The 25,117-nt window shown below is 49.1% G+C and overlaps 1 protein-coding gene across 2 annotated transcripts in view; it reads left to right on the forward strand.

Moving 5' to 3' along the window:
• The window catches only part of DSCAML1 (DS cell adhesion molecule like 1), a 166,582-nt gene that overhangs the window by 85,507 nt on the left and 55,958 nt on the right, over positions 1 to 25,117 (forward strand). For both annotated transcript variants that reach the window (XM_053367552.1, XM_053367551.1), the window contains exon 4: positions 24,360 to 24,506. In XM_053367552.1, coding sequence (XP_053223527.1) covers positions 24,360 to 24,506 — 147 coding nt within the window. The remainder of the gene's footprint in view (positions 1 to 24,359; positions 24,507 to 25,117) is intronic.

Here is a 25,117-nt window from a genome sequence, read left to right on the forward strand (position 1 = left end):
GCTGGTGTACAGCTTCCAGGTCATGTGGCCAGCATGACTAAGCCGCTTCTGGCGAACCAGAGCAGCGCACGGAAACGCCGTTTACCTTCCCACTGGAGCAGTACCTATTTATCTACTTGCACTTTGACATGCTTTTGAACTGCTAGGTTGGCAGGAGCAGGGACCGAGCAATGGGAGCTCACCCCGTCGCGGGGATTCGAACCGCTGACCTTCTGATCGGCAAGTCCTAGGCTCTGTGGTTTAACCCACAGCACCACCCGCATCCCTCTTCCAATTAACATAATGGTCAGCTGGGTCTGTACAGGGAAAGCTGGTCTGCCGCCCGGTATCCTGTTCCTAAGTTGTTCAGAACTGTTCGCCTCCAAGGTGTCCTCATCACTGGAGATGGAATGGGGCTAGTTACTGAAAGACTTGTACCCTTGGGAGGAGACATCCCTTTGCAAGGAGAAACCCTCTGGCAGCCTCCGAAACCCCACATTCCCTGTTCCCCATAGAGCAGGGCTTGGCAGCCTGCTAGCCCTCTTCAGATCGGCATTTCTCAAAGGTTTTAAGGACCTCTGCTTTACTGCAGAAATTCTGCATTTAGGTAGGAAGAATTGGATGCAGATTCTGATACACAAATACAGTATGGAGGGTACCTGGCTTGACAGTAGCACATGCGAGAAGGACCTAGGGGTTTAAGTAAAGTACAAGCAAGATTTGAACCACCATACTTAGGGACTGTGATGTGAAGAAGACCGTCATGTCCCAAACAGTAGCTTCAACTTGGGGACAAGCTTCTGGCTTAAGTCTAATGCAGTTTTGCATCTCATCTGCTGAAGTATAATGTTCAGATTTTACGAAGTAATGGTGTCACTCTGTTCTGCTCTGGTCTCTCTTCACCTGGAGTCCTTGTCCAATTTTGGGCAGTTAAAGAAGAATGCTGAGTGTGGCAAAGGGGTGATATGGCTGCAGGCTGATTTCTATGAGGTAAGGCAGAAGCAGATCAATATATTTAGCCTGGAGAAAAGATGGTTCATAGGATGGCCATCTTCAAATATTTGAAGAGCTGACGATGAAGCAGATTGAACCAGTGGGTTCAAATTACAAGATAAAGAATTGATAAAACATTAGGATGAACCCCCTAATGTAAATATGAACTGTTTGGCATTAGGATGGACAGACAGCTGTGGGGGAGGTGGGGGTAGACTCTCCTTCTTTGGACAAAGCTAGGGTGGATTTCATGCATCAGCAGAGGGTTGGACTTGACTTTTGAGGCCTGTTGCAACTGTGACTCTATGACATTTTACAGCCTACAGCAGCAGAAAGGATTCTGCTTGGTAATTGAGCAGTTGTCTGCATTTTGGTCAGCTGATTGCAATGCTTCAAGGATGCAGAAGCTGCATGCCCATGCTCAGGGAAGAAAGGTGTACTTTTGATCCCAAGGCCCAGAGCTTTTCCTGCCACGTTCCACTTCCAAATGGCATCAGATTTGGGTATCAGGTGGACCAGATGTCTATGAATCTGCAGCCTTTTTCTGTGTGTCTGTGATAAAGGAAGATGAGAATTATGCTCTGGGAGCCACAGTATTGTGTGCCATTTCCGCCATTACACTAGATTTGATTTTTTTCCTCCAGGAGACAATAGAAGGCAGCTGAACAGGCAGGGCCTACCCACTAATCAGCTAATTTCCCTGTGCCCAGGTTTGATACTTGCCTGCTTGACAAACACCCCCACCCCCCGCTATGCTTCCTCTTCAGCCCCTGACAAGCCAGAGCTTTGGATCATGGAGTCCATTGCTGCAGCATCCTGCTCATTAGGCAACCTTGAGTCGGCCTCAGATGTGGTAGTTTGTTGTCATTTTAGCAGAGATGAAAGCAAATAGGGTGGTGGCAGCATGGTGTGCGCCTGCGCCAACTGTTCTCACCTCCTGGTGCGCCGCCGCTGATGCCAAATGATAATGACAGGTTCAAGCTTCTCAGCATCACAGATGAATAACATGCAAATGACTCATCTCGGTTGGCAAATAATTGTCACCATTCAGCCCCCTGTCATCGTAGAGGTCTGGAAGAGCCCTGAAATGGTTAATGGGAAGCACAGCCCCTGGACAGCAGGGACTGCCTTTCCGCTCTGCTAGAGAGAGAGCCTGGCCGGTTAGTGCAGCGCTGGGTGAAGAATGTCAGGGATTTGTTCCAAGCACTATCGAGATGTGGCTTTACATCTGTAAATCCTTTTACGCATCAGAGCCCAGCCGCGAGGCTCGGCCCACGTGACAGGCAGATCGTGGGGCTCGGGCTGCCTGGCCAGCTGCGGCCGTTGCCCAGCCTGGGTGCCGTGGGGGCAGGAGGGGGAAGGAGCAGGCAGCGCTAATGAGTCGCATTCACTTCTCAGGGTGCAAGTCTGCCTTGTTTGGGAGGAGAGTGAGTCCTGGGGAAAAGCTGACACTCAGCTCCGGTATAGGGCTTCTGCCACCACTGGCTGTCGTTGCTTTGCCCATCTTCTGCCCTCCTATGACAAACAGGCTGGGCTGTGATCAACAGAAGCCACAACATGTTCTCATCGGAGGTGGGGGGGGCGGGTTTAGGTGAAGAGATGGGCTGGGCTGAGCTTTCATTGTAGGAACTGATTGCCCCCTGAGAGCCAGTGTGGTGTAGTGGTTAAGAGCAGTGGACTCGTAATCTGGTGAACCGGGTTCGCTTCCCCGCTCCTCCACATGCAGCTGCTTGGGTGACCTTGGGCTAGTCACACTTCTCTGAAGCCTCTCAGCCTCACTCACCTCACAGAGTGTTTGTTGAGGGGGAGGAAGGGAAAGGAGATTGTGAGCCGCTTTGAGACTCCTTAGGGTAGTGATAAAGCGGGATATCAAATCCACAATGGCAGGTGATAGATTTATTCCTCAGACTTGAAGAAAGACTTTCTGCACTTTTATTAAGGCCAGCCTGCCTTTGATCCTAGAGCTAGAATGAGGTACAGTGGTACTTCTGGTTACGAACTTAATTTGTTCAGGAGGTCCGTTCTTAACCTGAAACCGTTCTTAATCTGAGGTACCACTTTAGCTAATGGGGCCTCCCGCTGCCGCCACACGATTTCTGTTCTTATCCTGGGGCAAAAACCTCTTAACCTGAGGTACTACTTCTGGGTTAGTGGAGTCTGTAACCTGAAGTGTTTGTAATCTGAGGTGTTTGTAACCTGAGGTACCACTGTACACTGCCTAGCGGTAAAGTGAGGTGGCAGTATAATACATTTGGGTGGTGTTGGCTGGAGGGTTTTGCTCCACTGTAGGAGTTGGTTTGTGTTGTGTTCACTGGCACCATCAGAGAGCCAAGAACTTCCCTTTTGAAGGCCAGTAAGCTTCTAGATGTTGGATTGTCATGAAGGTCTTGTGGAGAGTGGATGGGTTTCATTCACAAATGGATTCCAGTTTTAAAAACTAAATTGGGGGAAATGTGAAAACAGTGGGAGCGAGTGCCTAAAATTATGTGCTGCACGAAGAAGTACTTTCATTTATCTGTCCTGAATCGTCCAACATTCAGCTTCATGGTTGTCCATGGGTTCTAGTGTCCTCAAAATCTTCAGTTGGCATAAGACATGGTAGCCACAGGAAACTTCTCAGTTCGATTGGCTCCTGCTCTGGCTCCACACTCTCCACACTCAGTTCCAGGTGTAGCGGGTTTGTTGAGTTTCCCAAGGCGTCCAAAGGATGGGGAAATTCCTTCCCCCCTCCAGTCCCATCTCTTTCTTCATCCTCTGTCTCCTCCTCCTCCTCCTCCAACATCTTAGTGGCACTCTTGTGCTAAAATTTGCAGGATTATTGCTTTGATGTGTATTGCCACACATTCACACATGTGAACATCTCTTCACACTAGTCAGTGGCCCTTAGCCACCATGTGAGACATCTGTATCTGCTTGGCACCAGTGAAGGTGGCTCAAGTCAGCATCTCTGTTAGTGATCCTAGCAGATGACAGAATGAACATATAAAAATGTATTATACTTAAACAAGACACTATGGCTCATCTAGCCATAGTGCATCTGCTGTGATTGGCAGCAAAGAAAAGCCTTTCCTGAGCTTTTGACATTCAGTGCCTTTGCTTAGCCATTGAACTTGGGTCCCTCTTGAACTGTAGCAGCAGCAGCAGCAGAGATTTCCATGTTACCCCTGCAGAGGAAGGAGGGAGGGACAGATGGCTGCAGGGATAATGCCTGCACCCCATCGTTGGCTTGTGTGCTCTGACCTGGCTTTATCTGTGCCCAAGGCCTGGCAGGTAGACAGTGACAATTAAGGGGCGAGAAAATGGCTTGAGAGTGAAGCCGCTGTTTTGTGTTAGGGTGCTCCCCCTTTCCATCTGATCCTTGTTCTCCCTTCAAAATGGCCTTCTGTCCCTTGCACCCACCCCCCAATCTTAGGGCTCATCCAGACTTGCCCTGTTTTTCCTGAGGAAACCTGATCTTTACCACTGAATCAGGGCAAATCTCAATTGGGGTTTTTTTTGGGATTGACATTTGCTCCGATTTATCATTAAAGACTGTGTTTTCTGGGGCAAAACCGCTCAGACCAGTTTTTTCTAGGTATGGGACAAGTGCAAGTCTGGATGAGCCCTTAGTGCTGTCCATCGTCCTCAGTAGCGTCTGGTTGCTGCCCATATGATTAAATTCATTCCCTAGCTATACTTTCCAGACTGCCATTTGTGCGGAGACTAATTTCCATATAATAACATTTTGTTATTTGCAATAAATCATCCCCACAGTAAGGTGACTGGGTTATGTCATTATTTGCAAACCTACCGAATGTAATTACCCTCCGCCTGAAAAACCTCCATGCAGAACTGTTGGCAATGCCAACCAGTAATGATGATGATGATGATGAAAATCTATATTGAGCTTGATGTAGTGGCCCCTCCCAGGTGCAATTAAACAGGAGGAAGTGGGTGAGTGTGGGCAGGGAAAGATCAAAATGTGTCTTTCCTCATCCCCGCTCCCCCCAAGAAACCATCCCTAAGAACATATGCCTGCACACACACACCCCCTTTCAAGTCTTGACAGGGGTTGTTATTTGTTCTCAGTGGGCCCCTTTCCAGCCTTGACCAGCTTCCCCAAGTTGCAGTGCTACTTCTTAGAAGGAAGCAAGAGGCCTCCTCTGTCCATAGACAGCATCTTGGGAAGCCAGAGTTGCGGAGAGAACTATCAGTTAGTGCACTGTGCTTTTCCCTTACCTGTCCCCCAACCCTGAATGAAGGATGGAGTGTTGAATAGCTCTTGGGTCTACTGATCTGTGAGAAGAGCTTCTCTTGGGAGTTTGCCAGTAGTAGCCTGAGTGGGCTGTTGCTGCTGTTCTTCCAGCTCCGTACAACTCGCCTGAGTGCCATAACTGCCAATTTATCAAGTTCAGGGCAGTAGCAGTCCCTCTCAGGTGATTTTCTTTAATGTGTTAAAAATGACATTGAACCAGTCTGTCCCCTTTTCTGTAGCAAGTTAGGCCCAAATGGGCACATCTTTTCAAAAGATGCTTGCTCCTGCTGCTGAGTACACGTGTATATCACAAACCGTATGGTGTAGGAAGCTATTCATTAATAAGTCATAGGAACATAGGAAGGTGCTTTCTTTCAAATCAGACCTTTGGTCCATCTAGCTCAGTATTGTTTATACTGACTGGTGATGATTCTCCAGGTTTCCAGGCTGGAGATGCCAGGGAACGAACCTGGGAACTTTTGCATGTAAAACTTATGCCCTTTCGCTGAGCAGATTTCTTTACTTGCCTAAAATGTGGCCGTTTCATCCTAGCCTATATTTGCGTTGTGTGGTTTTGGAATTTTTAGGTTGGCTTGGCTGTGTACAGGCTAAAAATAACCCATAAAGAACACCTGTTGAACAGGTGCAGCTTCAGCATTCAGCACAGATGTCTGCTGTTGGGAAAATGCATCTGAAGGGCTAGCTCAGTTGCCCCATGTAGGTGAGCAGCCCCAGAGGCAAATGGTATCTATTTCTCATTGCACACGCATTGGAAGTGGGGTAGCTGCAGGCAAAGATTCTGGTGCATCAGACTCATTTTTCCTCTCCCTCTTTGGATGGCCTCTTTGTGGGGCTTGTATTTCGCCATTGGCTTGGATGGCTTCACAAACGCAATAGTTTTGAGAGTTTGCTTTGTCCTGTCCTAATCTGTTACCAGTTCTGGGATCCTTGCAGGGAAGCCTCACACACATGGTATTAATGTGTGTGATAATAATAATTTCATTGTTCATCTCCAAGTAGTAGTACTGTTCCCCTGCCCAATGCTTTTCACTCCCCCCCCCCCAAAGATGGAAGCCAGAAAAAACAAACAAAGGCTTTTGACCCAAATGAAATCATAGCAATGGTTTCATGATGACTGACATTTTCTGACATTTCAATGAAAAAAAACAATCCAGTCAACTCAGTGGTGATGAGACCAGACTTGATTCAGAGGATTGCACTTTCTCCATAAACTCTCAGACCCAAGAGGTGTGGATGGTTGCATGCTACAAGTTTTTGTTTTGTTTTGTTTTTAAAGAAAGGACTGGGGAAAAGGTAACTTGATCCTCTACTCACTGCCACCATGAGGAGACCTGGAGTTGCAAGCTGGACCATGACTCTGGTAACAGAATTCCCTGCTTGTCTTTAGGGAAAGGCCCATGGCTCAGCAGTTGATCAGCTGCTTTATTTGCGAAAGGTCCTGGGTTCAAACCCTGTTAGCATCTTCCAGCAGGGCTAGAGACACCCCTGGGCCCCAGTTCTGGAGCCTTAAACCTCCTTTCTTTACAACCACTCCCACCACCATCTTTTTCTTTGTTTGATGCTTTTAGCACTGCATTGTGCTGCCATTCAGATTTGCCATGGTGCCCCAGAGCAATGCTAGGTCACAGTATGCTGCTGCCACCACCACAGTCGCCCACTAGAGGGAAGGGAAGAATGCACTAGACTAGATGCATGGTGCTCAGGGCCCCATCAAACCTGGAAGCCAGTCCAACCTCTGTGTAGGTCTGGCGAAAATTCCTGCCTGAGTCCTGGGGAGCTGCTGCCAGTCGGTGAAGATGAACCTTCCCTAACCTTGCACCCTTCAGATGCTTTGGACTACAACTCTAATCAGATCCAGCCTCCATGCTAGTGCAGATACTAGGTTTGAGGAACCAATGCCCAGCTTGGGTGTAAAGTACCTACCTATCTTTTGCTTCTTGTACATTGAGCCCATCCACTGTTTTTCAGCTACTCCTTGCGGTGTACAGTGCTACCTTGGGTTAAGAACTTAATTCGTTCTGGAGGTCCATTCTTAACCTGAGGTACCACTTTAGCTAATGGGGCCTCCCGCTGCACTGCCACTGCGTGATTTCTGTTCTCATCCTGAAGCAAAGTTCTTAACCCGAGGTACTATTTCTGGGTTAGTGGAGTCTGTAACCTGAAGCATTTGTAACCCAAGGTACAACGGTATTTTAAAGCATTATATCACCAGAGGGTGTGTTGTGGTGCTATCCCTGGCTTTTGTTGCATTTCCAAGTAGATTTAGGCAGCCTAAAGGAAGCATCTGTCTGGGGCAGCAGATATTCACCTCCTCTCCTGTGTTTATCATTTTAAAGCTGGACGGGAGGGGGGTGTCTTTCATGCCCACCCAGCACTGCCTCATCTCTGCTGAAAGAGTCATTTGCTCTGCATGGAAACCATTCCCAGAATTAATTTACCAACTGCAAACAATTTATATTAATGAAAATGCATTTTTCATGGGCGGTGTTCTCGCAAAGGGAGGTGGCTGCTGTTGCTGTTCATCATACAAAGGAGATGGTTGCAAATTAATAAACAAGCGCCTCCCCCTCTAATGCTGCCTGGCCAATCTGCAATCTCTGCAGCAGTGAGCCCCGTCCATCCACATCGTTTTTAATATGCAAGCTTGTCTCTCTCTTTTAATATCACCCCTTCCTCAGGCTCAGTTGCGTTTTTGTGCTTGAAATTAACTGAAGCTGAGATGGATTCCACTCCTGCACCCCTTCCCCCACATTAGCATATATATCCCAGAATAATTGATACTGAATTCATTTTGCAACCTCCTGGCTTTTTTAAAAGTTTTTTTTTATATATATTAAGGATCTTGTCATCTGTCCAGATAGCAGCTGGGGCTCTTGACTGCATCACTGTCACCAAAGCTCTCTTAGGCTGTCTGCTTTCTGGCAGGGAAGAGAGGTTGGTGCCACTGTGGGCTGCAGAGCTGGAACCAGCCTCAGCTTTTAGCAGTAGCTCCTCCATAGCGCTGCCCTAGCTTTGAAGAAACCGGGTTCCTATCTAGCTGGGCTCTCTTTGTGAGCTCTACCAACTGAGCACCGTCCCAAGCCCCACAGTGACACAATGGCATCTTGCGAACCAACTGCCATATATGAAATGAGGAGGAATCACCCCCAAGGCTGTGGATGCTAAGTAATAAATAATAATAACAAGTCACCCGCTACTTTACCTCCATTCAGCAGCTCTTTAAACCTACGATGCACAGTGGCGTAGGAAGGGGGGTGCGGTGGGTGCGGTGGCCCTGGGTGTCATCACTGGGGGCGGTGGGGGCGGTGACAAAATGGCAAAAATATGTTTTTGAAAAAATAACTCCCGCACCCACCGTATGCCCCTTTCTACACCACTGCAGATGCACTCTCCTCTCAAGTGATTTCCAGAAGCCAAAAGCATCGCTGCCTCCAACTTTGCAGGCAGAGCACAGCCTTTATGGCTAGTAGCCTTTGACAGCCCTCTCCTCCATGAATCCGCCTGATCCAGAGGCATAGCTAGGTGAGGTGGAGGGCACTGGGCGTCACACCGTGGGGTTTGCAGCGTGCCTGAGCCACGCCTTTCTTTTGAGCAGCGTGGGGTTTGCGTCTGCCCATCGCCTCAGCTGCCCTACAGCTGAGGGGGAGGCGGCAGAGAGGCTCCACGCAGCCTGCCCTGCCTTGGCTCACCCCACCCCATGGGCGACTCGCTCCGCCCTCTGATGCAGGGTGCATATGTCGCCCCGGGCACCCAAACAGGTAGGTACGCCACTGACAACACAGGTACTGTATTCTAGGAAGCAGGATAGTTTGTTAGGGGATGGTACAATGGTTTGGCTCTTAGGATAAACAGAGGCAAGCAAGAAATGCCATTACACAACGCAAGAACCCAGGCATGACACCTCCTAGCTCCAGATTCAGATCTATTTGGTGTTTGCCTGCTTGCTAGATCTCCAAATTCTTTGCTCTTTCCCTTCTTTTATTTAGTCACCCATGGCAACATCCCATCTCTCAGCTCTTTTAGTCCACTTGCCCTCATCTTATAACTAGCGTTGTTGTTGTTTGTTTGTTTTGCTTTCTGTTTTTACTTCTCTGAATTTGATTGATTTCAGACGAATATGCCTATTTCCAAAAACTCCACAAAGGTGCTTGAACATGTGAGGAAACTTGCAGCTTAATGAAAAAGGACCCTAGGTTTTGTGAATTTATTTAAACAAACACACCCTTGGGGGGCCTTAATCATGTATCTGTTCATGTTAGATCCTTTGATATCTGTGAGGTACAGCCCTATCCTAATTTTGGATTATTCCTAATAAATCACTACTCATTTTTGGAAGGAAAGCCCGATTGGTTACTCAACCAAGTTAAATTGGTTATAGGTTTTAGCCTTACATGAAATCAAGGCATTTTCTGGGGCGCAGAGACAAGGGTTTCCCCCCTCCTAGAAGGGGTCTGAATACTGTAGCTTGCATTGTGTTCCTGTGCAAATTTGGGACAGGTAGCAGTGTGTGTATGGAGGGGCACTTCACCTTGTATCCTTGAGTGAGGGGTAGAGAAGACTTTTTATTACCAGCTACTGTTGTGCCTGCGTGCTAAAGGCTGGGGAGTTGTATTGAAAGAGTTGCCTTTAATAAAAGGAAACTTTTCTAGTTGAGGTTATTGGGCTGTACTGGTGGCTGCTCTGCGTCCAGAGCCTTTGAGCGCTTCCAGCCGCCGCCTTTTTCTCTAAGAAACAGGTCAAAATGACAAGAGCCTCTTTCTGGTCTCTCAATGCTCTTTGTGGCTTTGTGGGAAGCCCTTTGTGGCTTGTTGCCAGCCGGAGCTTTACTATACTGTTCGGATTAGCTCTTGAGAATGATTGAAAATGTGGAATTACTCGCACACGCTCATACATCCCCTCCCCGGTCTTAGCTTTGTGCTCTTTTTCCCCGGAGGGAAGTGCAGGAGCCTTCATGATTCCTACCTTTTAGACATGCTGGGAAAATTCAGCCTTACTTTCTGTGGAAGCATGTGCTGGTCTGATGTAAAATTCATTCACTCTGAGTAGGAAAATGCCTGTTGCATCTACCCTTGCTGTTTACGTCCCCACGCCTCTGGGCAGGTGTAACAGAGCAGGAGAGAGAGAGAAAGTTGTTGTGGTGTTGTGGGTGGGTGGGTAGCTGTTTTTGCAAAAACCTGCGTGGATACATTTTTGCAGCAAAATTCTTCAGAGACTGCCTCATGCAGCTTTCTTGCTTAGGTGGAGTGTTGCTGAATAAATTCTTTTGTGTTCTGGGGCAACTGCCCTGGGAGCTGGGAGCCCATAGGGACATCCTGCACTCTGCTGCTCCACTTTGCCAGCCAGCCGGCCAACTTGCCTTGTCATCACCACCCAACTCCCACTCCCAACCTCTGTCCCCTCTACACTCCTGCCCCCACTTCCCTGCAAGCTTATAGTGGTGTCACGAAGGGGTTCCTCTTTCCTTTTCTGGTCGTTTTGAAAAACAGCTGCATGACAGCAGGCATGCTGCTGAGCCAAGCAATAGGTGCGCATGGCTGGTGGAGCTGGCTTGACAGGTGCTTTGCTGAGCAGGATGCCTGCTGCTGCTGCAGCACGCTTCTTAAAAAAGGAAAACAGAACAAGGAACCCTTTCCTGGTGTGGTGGGGGTGGTTCTTCTCTCCCACCCCATTGAAAAGGGCTTCCTTTTTCTTCTAAGTTCTTCAGCAGCAGGCACGCTGCTCAGTGAAGCACCTGTGAGCCAGTCCCAGCCACGTGTGGCCACCTTCATCTTCATTTCTGTAGAGAGCCTCTGGGGTCCACATGGAGCTCCAAGGTCCGCTTGGAAACAAAGCCAGAGATCAGGTGTGGCAGTGGCAGCTGGTTCTGCAGGAACTTTGCTGAGCAGCTCACCTGTTGCACATGGGTCACAGTGTGAGCACCAATAACAGCTGATGGCACTTGTTGAATAATAATAATAATAATAATAATAATAATAATAATAATGCTTTGGTCATGAAAATGTCTCACAGTAACTTCTAAACACAATAGAAATACTAAAGCCAGTTACAATAAGCACAATAAAAACCTTAAAAACCCACAAACAAAGCACAGGTATAGCAGCTCCTGCCCCACCAAAAGAAGCCACAAAAACTAATCCCCCCCAAACCCCATCAGCCCATAAAATTAAGAGCCAAAACCCCAGGTAAAAAGAAAAGTCTTTGCCTGGTGCCTAAAACTAGACAAAGATGGCACCAGGTGAGCTACCCTGGAGAGAGCATTCCACATGCCGGGAGCCACCGCTGAAAAGGCCTATTTTTGTGTTGCCACCTTTTGGACCTCCCATGGAGGGAGCACATGGAGAAGAGCCTGTGATTATGATTGCGGGGTCTGGGTCAGTTCATGGGGCACCTTCAGATATTGGGGTGCTGATCTGTATAGCACTTTAAATGTCAAAACCATAACTTTGAATTGAGCCTGGACACTAATTGCCAGCCAGTGCAATTGGGCCAGGATTGGTGTTTTGTGTTCAGTCTTGCCCCAGTGAGCAACCTGGCTGCAGAAACCTGAACTTCCTTCAGTTTCTGGACCATCTTCAAAGGCAGGCCTACATATAGTTTATTGCAGTAATCTAACCCAGAGGTTACCAGAGCATAGGCAACAGATGTGAAGACCTTGAGCTTCTTCAGATCCTGGAGCAAAATGCCAGGAACAATGTTTGTCAGACATCTCTTACCTCTAAAGAGAATTTGTGTTCTGTGAAAGGAAGGAAGCATTTGATTTGCACAGAACTCTTGATCACAATGAGAAGGTAGATTTTGTTCAGTTGGCTCCCAAGAAGGTGCATCATGCAGACCCATCAAGCCCTGCATGAAGACTTCTTGGCATGGACGATAGCTGAATCTGTCCAAAGATCTGTTGCAAAGGAAGTGTTTGCTGGCGCGTGTGTGTTATTTTATCAAGTAAAGCATTCTTGGTTTCTCTGCAAAAATGGATAAGTATATCCAACTAGTCTTTCCTCTTGAGGTGGGGGGTAGGGTCATTCCCCCCACATTTGAGAGCCTGGCCAGGGAGATGAACTGCTTCAGTGCTTGGAAGCATGTGTTGGTCTCTACACAATGATCCAGAGTTTACTGCTGTAGCAGCAGCAGCAGCAGCAGAGAAATGACACTTCTCCTGCAGACAAGGTTGGACCAGCAAATTTTGGCATGGTCTCAGGGGCTGTTGCTTTGGGGAGCTGACTAACCTGGAAGGATAGTTGATTGCTGAATGGAGCCAGCCCAGCTATGTATCAGGGTGAAACTGACCTGCTTTGGGCAGCAACAATAAATTGGGTTGAGGGAGATTGGAGGAAAGAATGTATGCTGGAATTGGTGTCTGAATACTGTTCCAAGTCAGGGGTAGAGCAAGACTGCTATTTGGGTTCTACTTCAGGCAGCAAAATGTGTTGTGGGCCTACAAGGTAGCAAGGTTGAAGTAGAAAAAACACCCCGGGGAGGGGCAAGGGAAAAATTGTGCTTTCTTAATCTTCACCTAGGGACGCGGGTGGCACTGTGGGTTAAACCACAGAGCCTAGGACTTGCCGATCAGAAGGTTGGCAGTTCGAATCCCCGCGACGGGGTGAGCTCCCGTTGTTCGGTCCCTGCTCCTGCCAACCTAGCAGTCCGAAAGCATGTCAAAGTGCAAGTAGATAAATAGGTACCACCCCAGCTGGAAGGTAAACAGCGTTTCCGTGTGCTGCTCTGGTTTGCCAGAAGCAGCTTAGTCATGCTGGCCACATGACCTGGAAGCTGTACGCCGGCTCCCTCGGCCAATAAAGCGAGATGAGTGCCGCAACCCCAGTGTCGGTCACGACTGGACCTAATGGTCAGGGGTCCCTTTACCTTCAATCTTCACCTATGGCCTATTTCATACTGTGGGTGCCCTCCATCGGCCAAGTACCGGCAAGCCTGTGAGAACCCTCCTGAGAGAGGGAAGTTAGGCTCCTGCCCATCTATTTAGTTTCTCCCATTCTTTGGTCGGACTTCTTCTGGGCTTTGGATGGCGACCTGACTGCTCCAGAGTTTTCATTTCCCTGTGATTTCCTGACCATAAAGGCATAATTTAATGAGTATCCGGCTTTCCAGCTAGCTAATTCAAAAGAACCCTCCCTCCCCCCAATATCCCAGTTAAGCCATGGCTTCTGATGCCAGGGTCTAGGGGAGGTAGGGGTCTTGCTACTGTTGGCAAAGCTCTTGGCTAAATTTAGAACTAAGCGAGAAGGCACGTTTGTGACTGGGCACCCTTTCTGCCTTGTTAGATGGATTTCCTGGCGTGAAATAATGAGCAGACGTGCACCCCAGTGCTTGCACAAAACCCCCGGGTAGGAAGTTAACCCTGGCATGGAGTGGAGATTTACATAGCAAGCAGCAAAAATCATTAGCCATGCTGCTAGTGTCCTGCTTAATTAAGACATACATCCCTTCATGTGCAAGGGGGGTGGGAGGGAGGGTGGGGAACACAACCTATATTTATTGTAGGTAGGGAGGCATCTGTCACTGAGAGGGAGGAGGAGAAGAGGGGCTTGTTAGCGCCAGAGCAGCTTTGTCCTGGATTTCAGCAAGCTCATATTGCAGTCCATTTCCCCCAAGCATGCAGAGTGGATTTAAAGAAGACAATTTTTTTATTTTAAAGCTATTTTAGACTCTTGATATCTTCATTCTTGAGGACGGAACAATCCTGGAATGCTTCTAATAATTCCCTTTCCTGTGCCCCAACATTTCACAGCAACAAGGAATCCTGCTTATTTTCTGTAGGAGAATATGTTCCAGGGCTGTTGTGAAGTAGATTATTTTTAAATCTGCAGATGGTTTTCACATATTCTGTCCTCAGCTCTTGCTGCAGCTTTCCACCTCAGTAAACTGCTTTATAATTTAGCCAGGGGCTCTGGAGCAACTGTGCTGTCATATTGGGTTGTTCTTTCTAATTTCCTTTGCGTGTTCTTCCTTTCCTTTCCTTTCCTTTCCTTTCCTTTCCTTTCCTTTCCTTCACTCTTTCTCTCTAATAATGAGCTGCCATAGTTAAAATCTGTGCCAAGCTGCCACTTAGGTTGCTCACTTTGTAATTCTCCTGCTTGCTGGACTTAAGAGCCTAAAATCAGCCTCGCACGACACACGTTGACAATCTCCGATGGAGCTGCAGCTTTTGGCTCCTCCCAGGCTTCCTGAAAATATTATGATGAGGACAATGGCAACACTACAGACTGTTGGGGACATTAACTGTCAGTTCTGGGGTACACACTCTCTCTCTCTCTCTCTCTCTCTCTCTCTCTCTGTGTGTGTGTGTGTGTGTTTGTGTGTAGAGGACTCATAATGTGTCCTTTGTCTTTTCTCAAACTTGGCCAGTCTGAGTTGAGTTTATTGATTTGTTTTACTAACAGTACTTAAATGCCACCGAATAACAAAATCTCTAGGTGGCTCACAATAGCAATAAAAAACAGTTTTGCAACAGTAGGAGCAGCAGTTGTTCCTGGGTTTCTTGTCTGAACCCCACAACACCAAAGGCTGCATTCCAATGCCCTGCCCGCACCCCCCACCCCCTCCAAGTCCTGCATGCTCCTCTCCCTTGGGTGCTGCTTGCGCCCTCATTACCTGGCTGTGAAGGGGTGTGTGTCTCCTGCCAGCCACACCTTACCTCAGTGGTAGGGACTGGAGCTGCCAACTTTTTGGCAGGCAACAGCACCGTGTGTTTCTGCGCGCACTTGGCTTTTCTGGAAAGGAGTTCCTTAACCGTTTTTCATTCATTTTTAATTCTCTTCCTTTCCAGTGACTGACTTTCACTTTTTTGACGGGGAGAGAGGGGGAAGATTTGCTTTTGGTGGTGCGTTTGCAAGAAGGGCTGCTGCCTAAGCAGGAAGGCAGGCAGGGCTAGTTTGAAAAATTTCCCGGCCTTGCTTAAGTGAGCGATCGAAGAGCCCGAAGCGACCGCCGAGGGAGACCCCCTGCCCAGCAGTTCCTCCAGCAGAGACAGCTTCGGGGAGGGAATAGCCTGGAGGTTCGGCCTGTGGCTTGACTGCCTCTTGGTGGAGGTCCCGGGGACCCTCCTTGGAGCAGATTCCGCTGCAAATCGGCTCTCTTAATGGCCGAAGGGGATGGGTCGCCCAGTGCAACTGGGCCCTCGAAACGGGTCGGCCTGCCGTCTCTAAGATCAGCCCGCGCCCAGTGTGAACAGAATAGGGCCTTCAGCCTGAACCCGTAGCGCGAAGGGTGGGGAGGCCGCGGGGGGGGGGGCGCCGCGCCTTGCTGCGTCGTTCTGCCCCCTTCCTGTCCCGGCAGCCCGTGGCTGGACTGGGATCGCCATGCCCCATGCTCCCTGCTGCCCCGGGCGTCCGTGGCGCACCGAGGAGCCCGAAGCTCAGGCGCGCCGAAGTAGGAGAAGGAGCGCGGTCGGAGGAGCGCTGGCCCGTTCTCCTCCCCCGTCGCGGCCGCTGCTGACCGAGCTGACCGGCGTCCCGGAGACCCCGAGAGCTGCTCGCCGGCTCAGCAGCAGCAGCAGCAGCAGCCGCCGGCTCAGCAGCAGCAGTAGCTGGCGCCCTGTTTTCTGCTTTGAGATGCAAATTTCTGCACAAGCCCGATCAGATTTTCGCTTCATTAGCATGAAATCTGACTCGTTCCACATTTCAGCTTAAAAAGGGGTGGGTGGGGAGGAGCGCCGCGGGGGGAGCGTTTGCTGAAAACAGCAGGCTCAGCCGTGGTGAGGGGAGAAGGGGGGTTACCCCAGTGCCTCCGTGTACTACACCCCCCTATGCATAGCTGAACAACGAGCAGAGGGGTGGGGGCGGTCTCTTAACCAAGGACTTTTGAGGATGGGAGGCACACAGGCATTTAGCTGCGCTCTGCTACCCTGGTGGACGGACGGTTCACCCCCTTTCCTCCTTAGTGAAAACCACACCCCATATATAAAGTGGGCAAGCTTTTCCCCGCGCCCGCCGGCTTCGTTTAGGGCTTTCCTCTGTCTTTCTGCGTGGACTTTTGGCAGCGGCCAGCCGCGGAGGGGCAGCTCTAGTGAGGAAAACCCCAGCCTGCAATTTGTATCCTCCCAGGCAATTTAAGAAAGAAAGAAAGACAAATTTGCAGGTGACTTGAGGTATTTTGACTTGTGCAAGAATAGTGGAGGGACAATGGATTCAGATTTTGAGCCACGTCTCTGATCTTTGCAGTAAGCCGTATCCCTCTCACATAGTAGGGAGGCATCTCAACACCCCCTTCCTCATCAAGGCAGTCCCCCCCCCCCCATAAGACACAGACTGTCCTTTTCTTCTGCATGGCTCCTTTCGCTTCTCTTGGAAACATAAGAAGACCCTTGAAGCTGCTTCTGATCCTGAAGGTCAGACGTGGCTATCAGGATGAATAGACATTTGTGCAAAGATGCAAACCATTAGAATTGAAAATAATCTGTTGGGTTTTGTAGGAGAAATGCTTACATCTCTCCCCCAAACCCCAGCATCTCCTCTGTTCCCAAGGTGCAGGCCTGAGGCTCAGGACCTGGGCTCCATAAAGCAGAATGCATATTTATGCACCCATAAGTAGGTGCATAATTATGGCAAGCAGCTGAGAGGAAACTCTTGTCACCATTGGCCTAAGCTGCTTAGCAATGCAGGAGGGCAAAGGGCATCTCCTTTCATAAGGGCATCTGGGTTAAGCTGCGATACAACAGTGTCAACGTGGAGGATGTGCATGACCAAGAGCAGCTCAAATTTGTGGAATCCGCCCTTGACGTTGACTCCCCATTGGTTTTCCCCTAGCCTCCCTTAGCAAACAGGCATTCCAGAGTCTTTTCACGTCCATCAATTGTATTTAGGATTTGGGGGCTCCATAGGGCTTTAGTTAGTTCATCTCAGCTTAGACCTGACCATGGTCATCCATGCCTTAGCTATAGCCACACTTGATTATCATAGTACACTCCAGGTGGGACTGAAAACTCCAGGTGGGATCTTAACTGGAGCGCTCTCCATTTGGAGCATAGCACTCCAGTTTCTATTGTTGTCTGTCTGTTTCTGGACCCAACATCTGAGGCCCTACTCTGTCCCCTACCCTCCAGCAGCACAAAGCTGGCTCCCTCACGTTTTATAATTTGGTGAGTAGTGCAGTCTTTCTTGCTCCAGTAGGTGTTTGGCTCTGCATAAGCTGGAATTATGTGCTTCTTGTTCTGCATTTTAATTGTTGTTTTAAACTCTCATTTTATTGGGTGTGTTTTAGTTTTGTTGTAAGCCACCTTGAATGATGCTTCACCAAAAAGTAATGGGGTTCAAAGAGCTTATAAAAGAGAAATAATACTTGAATGCATAAATAACTCACCATCAGTGTATACTTTCCAAACAGGTCTCTGTCCCCAAGGGTCTTACAATCTGGATGTTGCAGCTGAAAACAAACGAGAAGACAGAGAGAGAGAGTAGAAAGATTCTGGGACTCTTTGACACAATCACATTCAATCCATGGCCACGCTATGGATTTCCCCCCATAGCAGGGAACCTCCATCCATGCTCAAGGCACAATTACCCTATTTTACAAAGACATTGGCAATCCCCCCCCATCTGCCTGCCTCACCCCCTCTCATCACCCCCTCTCACTCTCTGACACATAATGAGTTTGATAAGAAATTGTCTCGCTAACAAGATTAGCCATGGGAATCTCAAGTCCCCTCCTCTTCATTTCGTAACATTCCTCATCCTGTTCTGTAATTTTCTGCTGGTATTTGGCGCCTCTGGACCACCTCTGGGAGCTTAAGTTCTCCTTGTGTTTTGACACTGTGCAGGCTAGGACTTGGCTGCAGGTGCTGGATGAGAGCGGGGAGCCAGTGTGCATCGCTATTCTGCATGCCCACCTGGGTCCTTGCTGCTGTGAGCCTCAGCCCCTCTGAGGAGCTGGACTACCTGCGTATGTGCCTGCTTCCCTGGAGTTCCTGGGAGTTGGCACCCATTAGCTGCTCCCTCTCTCCCTCCCTCTCTCTGGCTTTTCAAAGCAAGAGGCAGCCTTTATTCTGACACAGGTGTCACCTCAGGCAGGCAAAGCAGCAGAAACATTCAACAATCTGCTTGCTAAATAACATTAACTCAAAGAGGGAGGGAGGGTCTGGTGGAAACCTGCAGAATTTCCTTTGTTTCTCATCTCCCTTGCCTGGGAACTCTGTCTGCTGTGGAATCCTGCCTCTATTTGGGGGTTCTTCCTGTATAAGGTAAAGGGACCCCCGACCATTAGGTCCAGTCGTGACCGACTCTGGGGTTGTGGTGCTCATCTCGCTTTATTGGCCGAGGGAGCCAGCGTACAGCTTCCGGGTCATGTGGCCAGCATGACTAAGCCGCTTCTGGCGAACCAGAGCAGTGCACGGAAACGCCATTTACCTTCCCTCTGGAATGGTACCTATTTATCTACTTGCACTTTGACGTGCTTTTGAACTGCTAGGTTGGCAGGAGCAGGGACCGAGCAACGGGAGCTCACCCCGTTGCGGGAATTCGAACCGTGACCTTCTTATCGGCAAGTCCTAGGCTCTGTGGTTTAACCCACAGCGCCACCCACGTCCCTTCTTCCTGTATAGGGCCTACCTTATTGGTTTCCACAGCCAGTTCTGCGGCATTTTGGAAGATCTCTAGGCTCAGCTTGGCCTGGATGGTGGACTTCGGACGCTCACACGCCTCTTCCTCTTGGCGAGATTTTGTTTTATTTGTTCGTGTTATTTCCTTGGTTGAATGAAAAGTCCTAGGTGTTTTGAGACTCCAGATGTGTTGGAGGTGTCCACTCTTGCATCCTGTTGGCTTCTCAGTCGTTTTCTGGGTGGGCTCAGTGGCAGGGATGGCACTGAGGGCACCCACAGGCCTGTCAGGATTGCGAAGGGGCAAAGTGCAGGAGAGGAGCAGGGAGCAGCAGCAAAGCACTTCAGAGCCCCAGAATGTGCGCTTGAGGACCCTGTAGCACCCTTGAGACTAACCCGTGTCATTCTATTGGAAGATTTTGTGGGCAAGAGTCCATTTCATCATCAAATGCACGGCGTGTCATCCTAAGTTGGCAGGAGGTGTCTGTATATACACACATATGATTGCAGAGGAAAACAGGAAGTAAACAATGCAGTTGGGTGCCGTGTATGCAGAAAGCGCAGCCTGTGACGATTCAGTCTAAATTTAAATGCATGCAAAATAAACAGTGACCATTTCCAACAGCAGTATTTGGAAATAATACAGCCATCTTCATGTTCTAGGAAACATCAGCCCCCCACCCCCTTCCCTTCACCATCGGGGGCTGACTGCCAGTTTTGTCTGCGGAGCGCCTCCCCCTCTCCCCTCCCCCCTCCTCCCCAGGGATCCCAAGCAGCACCCAAGAGGCAGCAGCGCCTTCATGGTTTGCTGTCCCTGCACATGCTTGGTTGTGGGGTGGGGGTGGGAGGGACCAGGCTTTATTTCAATTCCCTCTGATTATTACATCCTGTGTTCAGCCCTTTCCTCCTCCTCCTTTCCCCTTTTTTCTTCATGCCCGTTTTCATCTCCCTCTCTCAGAAAATCCATTTAAATGCAATTCCATTCTTCAAACCTCTCCTTCATGCATGTCTAATGAATGTCAGGGAAATGCTATTACAATGCAGCCGAGTAGGATCCAATCTTGCAGAGTGTCTACAAGTCATTTGGAGAAAACCCTGGGAGCGCTCCCAGTTTTATTACGGCGTAATTAGAAATAAAATCTCATTGCAATAGTTGAATGAGAGATGGGTGTTAATCCTTTAACGGGGGAAGATAGAGCTGTACTTAGAGAAGAGATTAAGGGCAGGAGGAAAGAGAGCCGGCCAGGCGAGGAGGCACCACCACGGAGAAGGGAAAGCCCAGGGGTGGGGGTGGCGCTGTGGCGACAGTGGAGGAGGGGAATACATCTTTTCCTTCTGAATTGTGGCTCCCCTGTTTCACCTCACCTCGCTGGGGGTGGGGAGCTGATGCTGCGCTTCGGCTGGATGGTGGAAGCGAAGCTTGCTTTGCCCCTCCACACAGCCATCTTACGGGGCAGACCCTTTCTCCTCAGGTGGATCGCTCCTTCGCGGTTTCATTTTATGTGCCTTTTAAAATAATCGCCTCTTGGAGACAAAACTGAGGCTGTGAAGCGCAGAACCAAAATGATGCGTGCTATTTACTTCCATGTATTTATTTATTATTTTAAAAAACGTAATCATGCTTAACTGCTGTTCCTGTTTTTTTTTGGGGAGGGCGGGTATTGCTTTATTGTTTCACTTGATGGCTTTTTTTAAAAAAAATGTACGTAAGTGGACGGGAGACATTCTGTTTTATGGAGCAAATAAATCAAATAAATAAATACTAGGTTTTAAAAAGATTCCTGCAGCTGGATCAGACCAAAGGTTCGCCTAATCCCGCATCCTGTTTCCTTGCACTGGGCAACCAGTGAAGGCAATAGGCCTTTCCTGCTTAGTGACTTTCGGAGCCTGGAGGCAAAATAGAGCAGAGGTTCTTAACCTTTTTTGGGTCTCAGACCCCTTTGAGAATATGACGAAAGACCCCTTCCCGAACACAAGGTACATAAACACACACCAGATTTTGCATACAATTTTGCATTGGGGGGGGGGGATTGTGCCTAGATTATGGACCTCACCCTGAAGCCCATCCATGACCCACAGGTTAAGAACCCTGGTATAGAGCCATCATGAGTAGTTGCCATCAAGAGCCCTACCACAGATTTGTCAAATCCTCTTCTAAAGCCATCTGAGTTGGGTGGTTAGCGTTGGGGGCCCTTGTAACCTCCTGCTCTCCCTTCTCTCTTCCTCCCTCCACCCCCCAATCAGTTTATCTCAACAAGACCTGGAGGCTCTATAAACAGTGCCGTGTTTATCCTCAGTGACGGGATATGCAGAAGCTCCTCTGGCGGCTAATTCATAAACGGCGGCGGCTTTGTATCGATCCCCCCCACCCCGCAAGCCATTGAAGCCGTGCTGCGTGTAAGGAAACCTGGCCCTGGAGGATGAGGGGGAACTTACCTCATTAGTCTTACGAACTATAAAACATGCTTCCTCTGGCTGCCACGGAGGCTGCGACTCGGATGCCATTGTTTTTATAAATCTATATCGCAGAGCGCAGTACCTGGCAACCCTCATCGATCCTCGTTTCCCCTCCTCTGTATTAGAAGTGGTTGTTGTATCCAGGAAGGGCTCAGCCCTTTTGGGGTTTGCGAATCCTCCTCTCTTTGAAGGGTGGCTGTGTACTGCGCCTCTCTGGCTCCAGCACATGTCCGCACTGGATCTGGGGTCACAACGCAGGGTGGTTGCCCAGCGTGGGAGGCTGAAGGCCGGTCGGTGGTGGAGCACGTTTTATTTTAGTTACTTGTTTGAGAAATCGCGCTCCTGCTCTTCTCCTGTAAGAGCATGCTAGCTGGATTACGGATATAATTAAAAACAAAACCACAGGTCTCCAACCGCAATCAGATTATAGGATACATAAGGCAAAGATGCTGAGAGTAATGATGATAAACGCTACTGGTTTTCTAAAAGCAGCTGCTTTATGCTGAGTCAGACTATTGCCCCATCTAGCTCAGTATTGTCTGCACTGACTGGCAGTGGCTCTCCAGGCAGGGGACATTCCCAGCAGTACCTTGAGATGTCACTGGGGCTTGAACCTGGAACTTACTGCATGCCAGACTGATGCTCAGAGAGAGAGAGAGAGACCCCCACCATACTACCTGCCTACATGGGTGTAGCCAGGATTCTTTTTTTGGGGGGGCGCAGGGGGCTTTATGTTGGGGGGGGCAGAACCGAGTTATCTGCAACCAGTTGGTCAGTTACTTAAGTATTTTTATTTGGAGGGGAACAGCTGCCCCCCCTGCACCCCACCAGCTACATCCATGCCTGCCTAACTTCTGAAGGAAGGCATCCAGAAAATGACAGACAGGTTTCTATGGAGGAAAGTGGTCCTTTCCATTACACCTGAGGCCCTGCAGGTCATGAGGTACAAGCACCAGAGGGGCAGGGAGAACCACACAGCAGGGAAACTGATTCCTACGCCCATTTTACAAATGGGGAAACTGAGGCACAGCGTACATCCGTTGGAAAGGAATAACAGCAGGTGAACTAGCTCCTTGTCAGATTTATTTATTATTTATGATTTTATTCAACAAAATGCATGTATTTCTTACTAGAACAAAATAATATGATTGCATTTTATCTCTTGAGGGTAGCTCAGAGCCAGTCAGCCAGCCAGCCAGCCTTTAATGCAGTCTTCTAGGGGTGGTAGGCTAAGGTGGGGTTATGGGACAACCTTGTTTCCCCAGATTCAAGGGTGACTGATCAGGAAAACGTTTTCATTTTCCCTCTCTCCTGCCCCCATCCTTTTTGGTAGAGGGGGTTTGGGCTGATGTTCCTTTTGTAGCAGTGATACTCGGCTGCCAATCCTTTCAGTTCCTTCTCCCATCACTCTAGAGTAGGTCTCTGCTTGATTCCTGTTGAGCGTGGAGCATTGAGCTAGCTGGTGCTGCCAAAGATCTCTCTTGGGTCTTCTCCCTTGAGCTGCTTTTGCTTGCAAAACCCTTCGTGCCTAGAAGAGAGACCTGATGCTGCTGAAAAAGCACCATCAATTAAATGTGCACAAAAAATGGGAAAGGGGGGGGGGGAGAGAAGCAGCAATTTGCAAAGCAGCAGTTGCTCATTGCCATAGCAACTACATCCCTCACCTCCACCCTTTCCTTAAAATTCCAGGGCAGCCAAGCTCCCGTGCCCATTGGTTGATAAGAGGTTCTGGGCCGGCTTGTCTGCTGTGTGTGCTGCTGGGATGTCCCTCCCAACCACAATATTTGCCTTCCCTTTGCAATATCTATTGCCAAGACAGAAGGAGGCATGCAGACCCACTCTGCCCCTCTCCTCTTTTGGTTTCCTGCTACTCCCTCCTGGCATGATTTGCTCCTCTGGCTTAAACTCTGGAGGCTGCCTAAGTATTTGGGGAGTTGCTTGCAGGCTAGACCAAGATGCAGCAGGGCATGTGTGAGTGAGAGGAGATCTCCCTTGCTGGTCTCATTTCTCTCCACACTCTTCTCTACAGGCTGTTTCCAGCACTTCCTTTCCTCCTTGTATGGCAGAGCTGGGTCCTGTACCAGTTTTGTGCTTGGGACCAGTCTCAATCTCTGAGTGACAGATGGGCTCAAAGCAGATGAGGACCACTGGGGTGGCTGCATCTCTTGCCTGCACATGATTACGCGAGAGCCCTGCCTTCTGGCAGTGCTGGGGACTAGATAGTATCTGGCCGGGTCAGCCATGGAGCTGCTGCCACTGCCTGCAAGCCACAGATGAGCCTGCCTTTGTTTGCCTCCTTTAGGCTCCCTCAGGGTCTATTTGTTTTCACAGGCTCCTCAGTAATTTGAGCAAATTATTAACGCAGCAGGATGGATTTCCTTTTAATTGTAATGTGGTTGTTTCAGCGGAGGGCTGGGGTAGTGTGCAGGAGATGTCAGCAAACTTTAGGTTGCTGCTTCCTCTGTTCAGGCTCGTTCTTTGTGCATGATCTGGGGCTCCAAGACCAGAAGTGGCTCTCCTGAATGGTCTCCGGTTGCCATTCATAGAAGGAGGGTGGAAATCAAAATGACACTGAAGCTGCTGTCATAAGAGGAGAGGATGGGTGGATGGTGAAGCAAGCCCTACAGCTGGTATCTCACCAATGGCAAAACAGGCCAATGGCAAAACAGGGAGAGAAGGAGCGAGGGGTGTATATGCAAATTTGTGCGCGCGCACACACACACACACACACACACACACACACACAGTAGTTCTTGCTGTCCTCTTTGTGTATCTATCAAAGGAGGATCCTGCCACCATAATTTTTTTAATCATTTTTAGTATAGAAGTGGTTGGTAAAAAATTCCAGCCCAGCAAGGATGTGCTGTTGCGATATAAGCAGACCTCCAGCCAGCAAGAACGGAAAATGTGGGTGCCTCCTCCTGGCAGCTGCCTGGCCTCCGAGCAAGAGCTCTGCTTTCTTGCCTTCAGACCACCCTGTGGAAGTTCCAGACCTGCCTAGCTTAGCAGTACTGTGCTGTCTCCCTGTTTTTCTTCCCTACCTGTAGGCAGGCAGAGGGGGGTTTGGTTTCTCAGCACATGAGCAAGGACACTAATGTGTTTTCATTCATTTTCTCCATTTATCTCTTTCAGAAAATAGGTTTTTCATTACTTTCTATGGTGGGTTGTACATATCAGACGTCCAGAAGGAAGATGCCTTGTCCACCTATAGGTGTATCACCAAGCACAAGTACAGTGGCGAGACGCGGCAGAGCAATGGAGCCCGACTGTCCGTCTCAGGTATGTCTTGCTGGGCTCTTTCCCAGGTCGCTTAAGCTGGATTTGAACCTTTGTGTCCCTCCCAAGAGAAGAGGGGCATGTTGGATGGCTTAGGATTGCTCTTGGGATTTGATGGGCCTTGCCTTGTTTGTTGAAACAGCTGGTTGTCTGTGGTTGGGCTTTCCACAAGACTGCACTGTAAGGCTCACAGCCTCTCCTGTCAAGGCTGCTCCACTTCTTAATTCCCTCACTCAGATAAAGATGAGAGCCCATGATGTAATAAAGAGGAGGCATTGGATTTGTGGAATGTGTAGCACAGCACTGGCTTCCCCAGTGTCCACTCTGGACTACCAATGCCCTCATGGCTCTCAGAACCACTCTGGGGTGAACGTGAGCAGCAGTAAGCAAGTCTGATTGTAGGACAGCCCCAGACCAAACTCTGGTGCTTCCTGACCATTCCACTGTGTTTGACATAGAACTCCTTCCCCCTGCCCAACTAGGCAAGAATTGCTTCTGGAAGCCTTAATCTAATCTTGAGTTTCCTTAGTCTAACATAAAATTCAGGGATGTAAATTCAGGCACCTAAAAGAAAATGCCACAAACATGGGCATAGCCAGGATTTTTTTTTGGGG

The sequence above is a fragment of the Podarcis raffonei genome, chromosome 15 (assembly GCF_027172205.1).
Source record: "Podarcis raffonei isolate rPodRaf1 chromosome 15, rPodRaf1.pri, whole genome shotgun sequence".
Taxonomy (NCBI): Eukaryota; Metazoa; Chordata; class Lepidosauria; order Squamata; family Lacertidae; genus Podarcis; species Podarcis raffonei.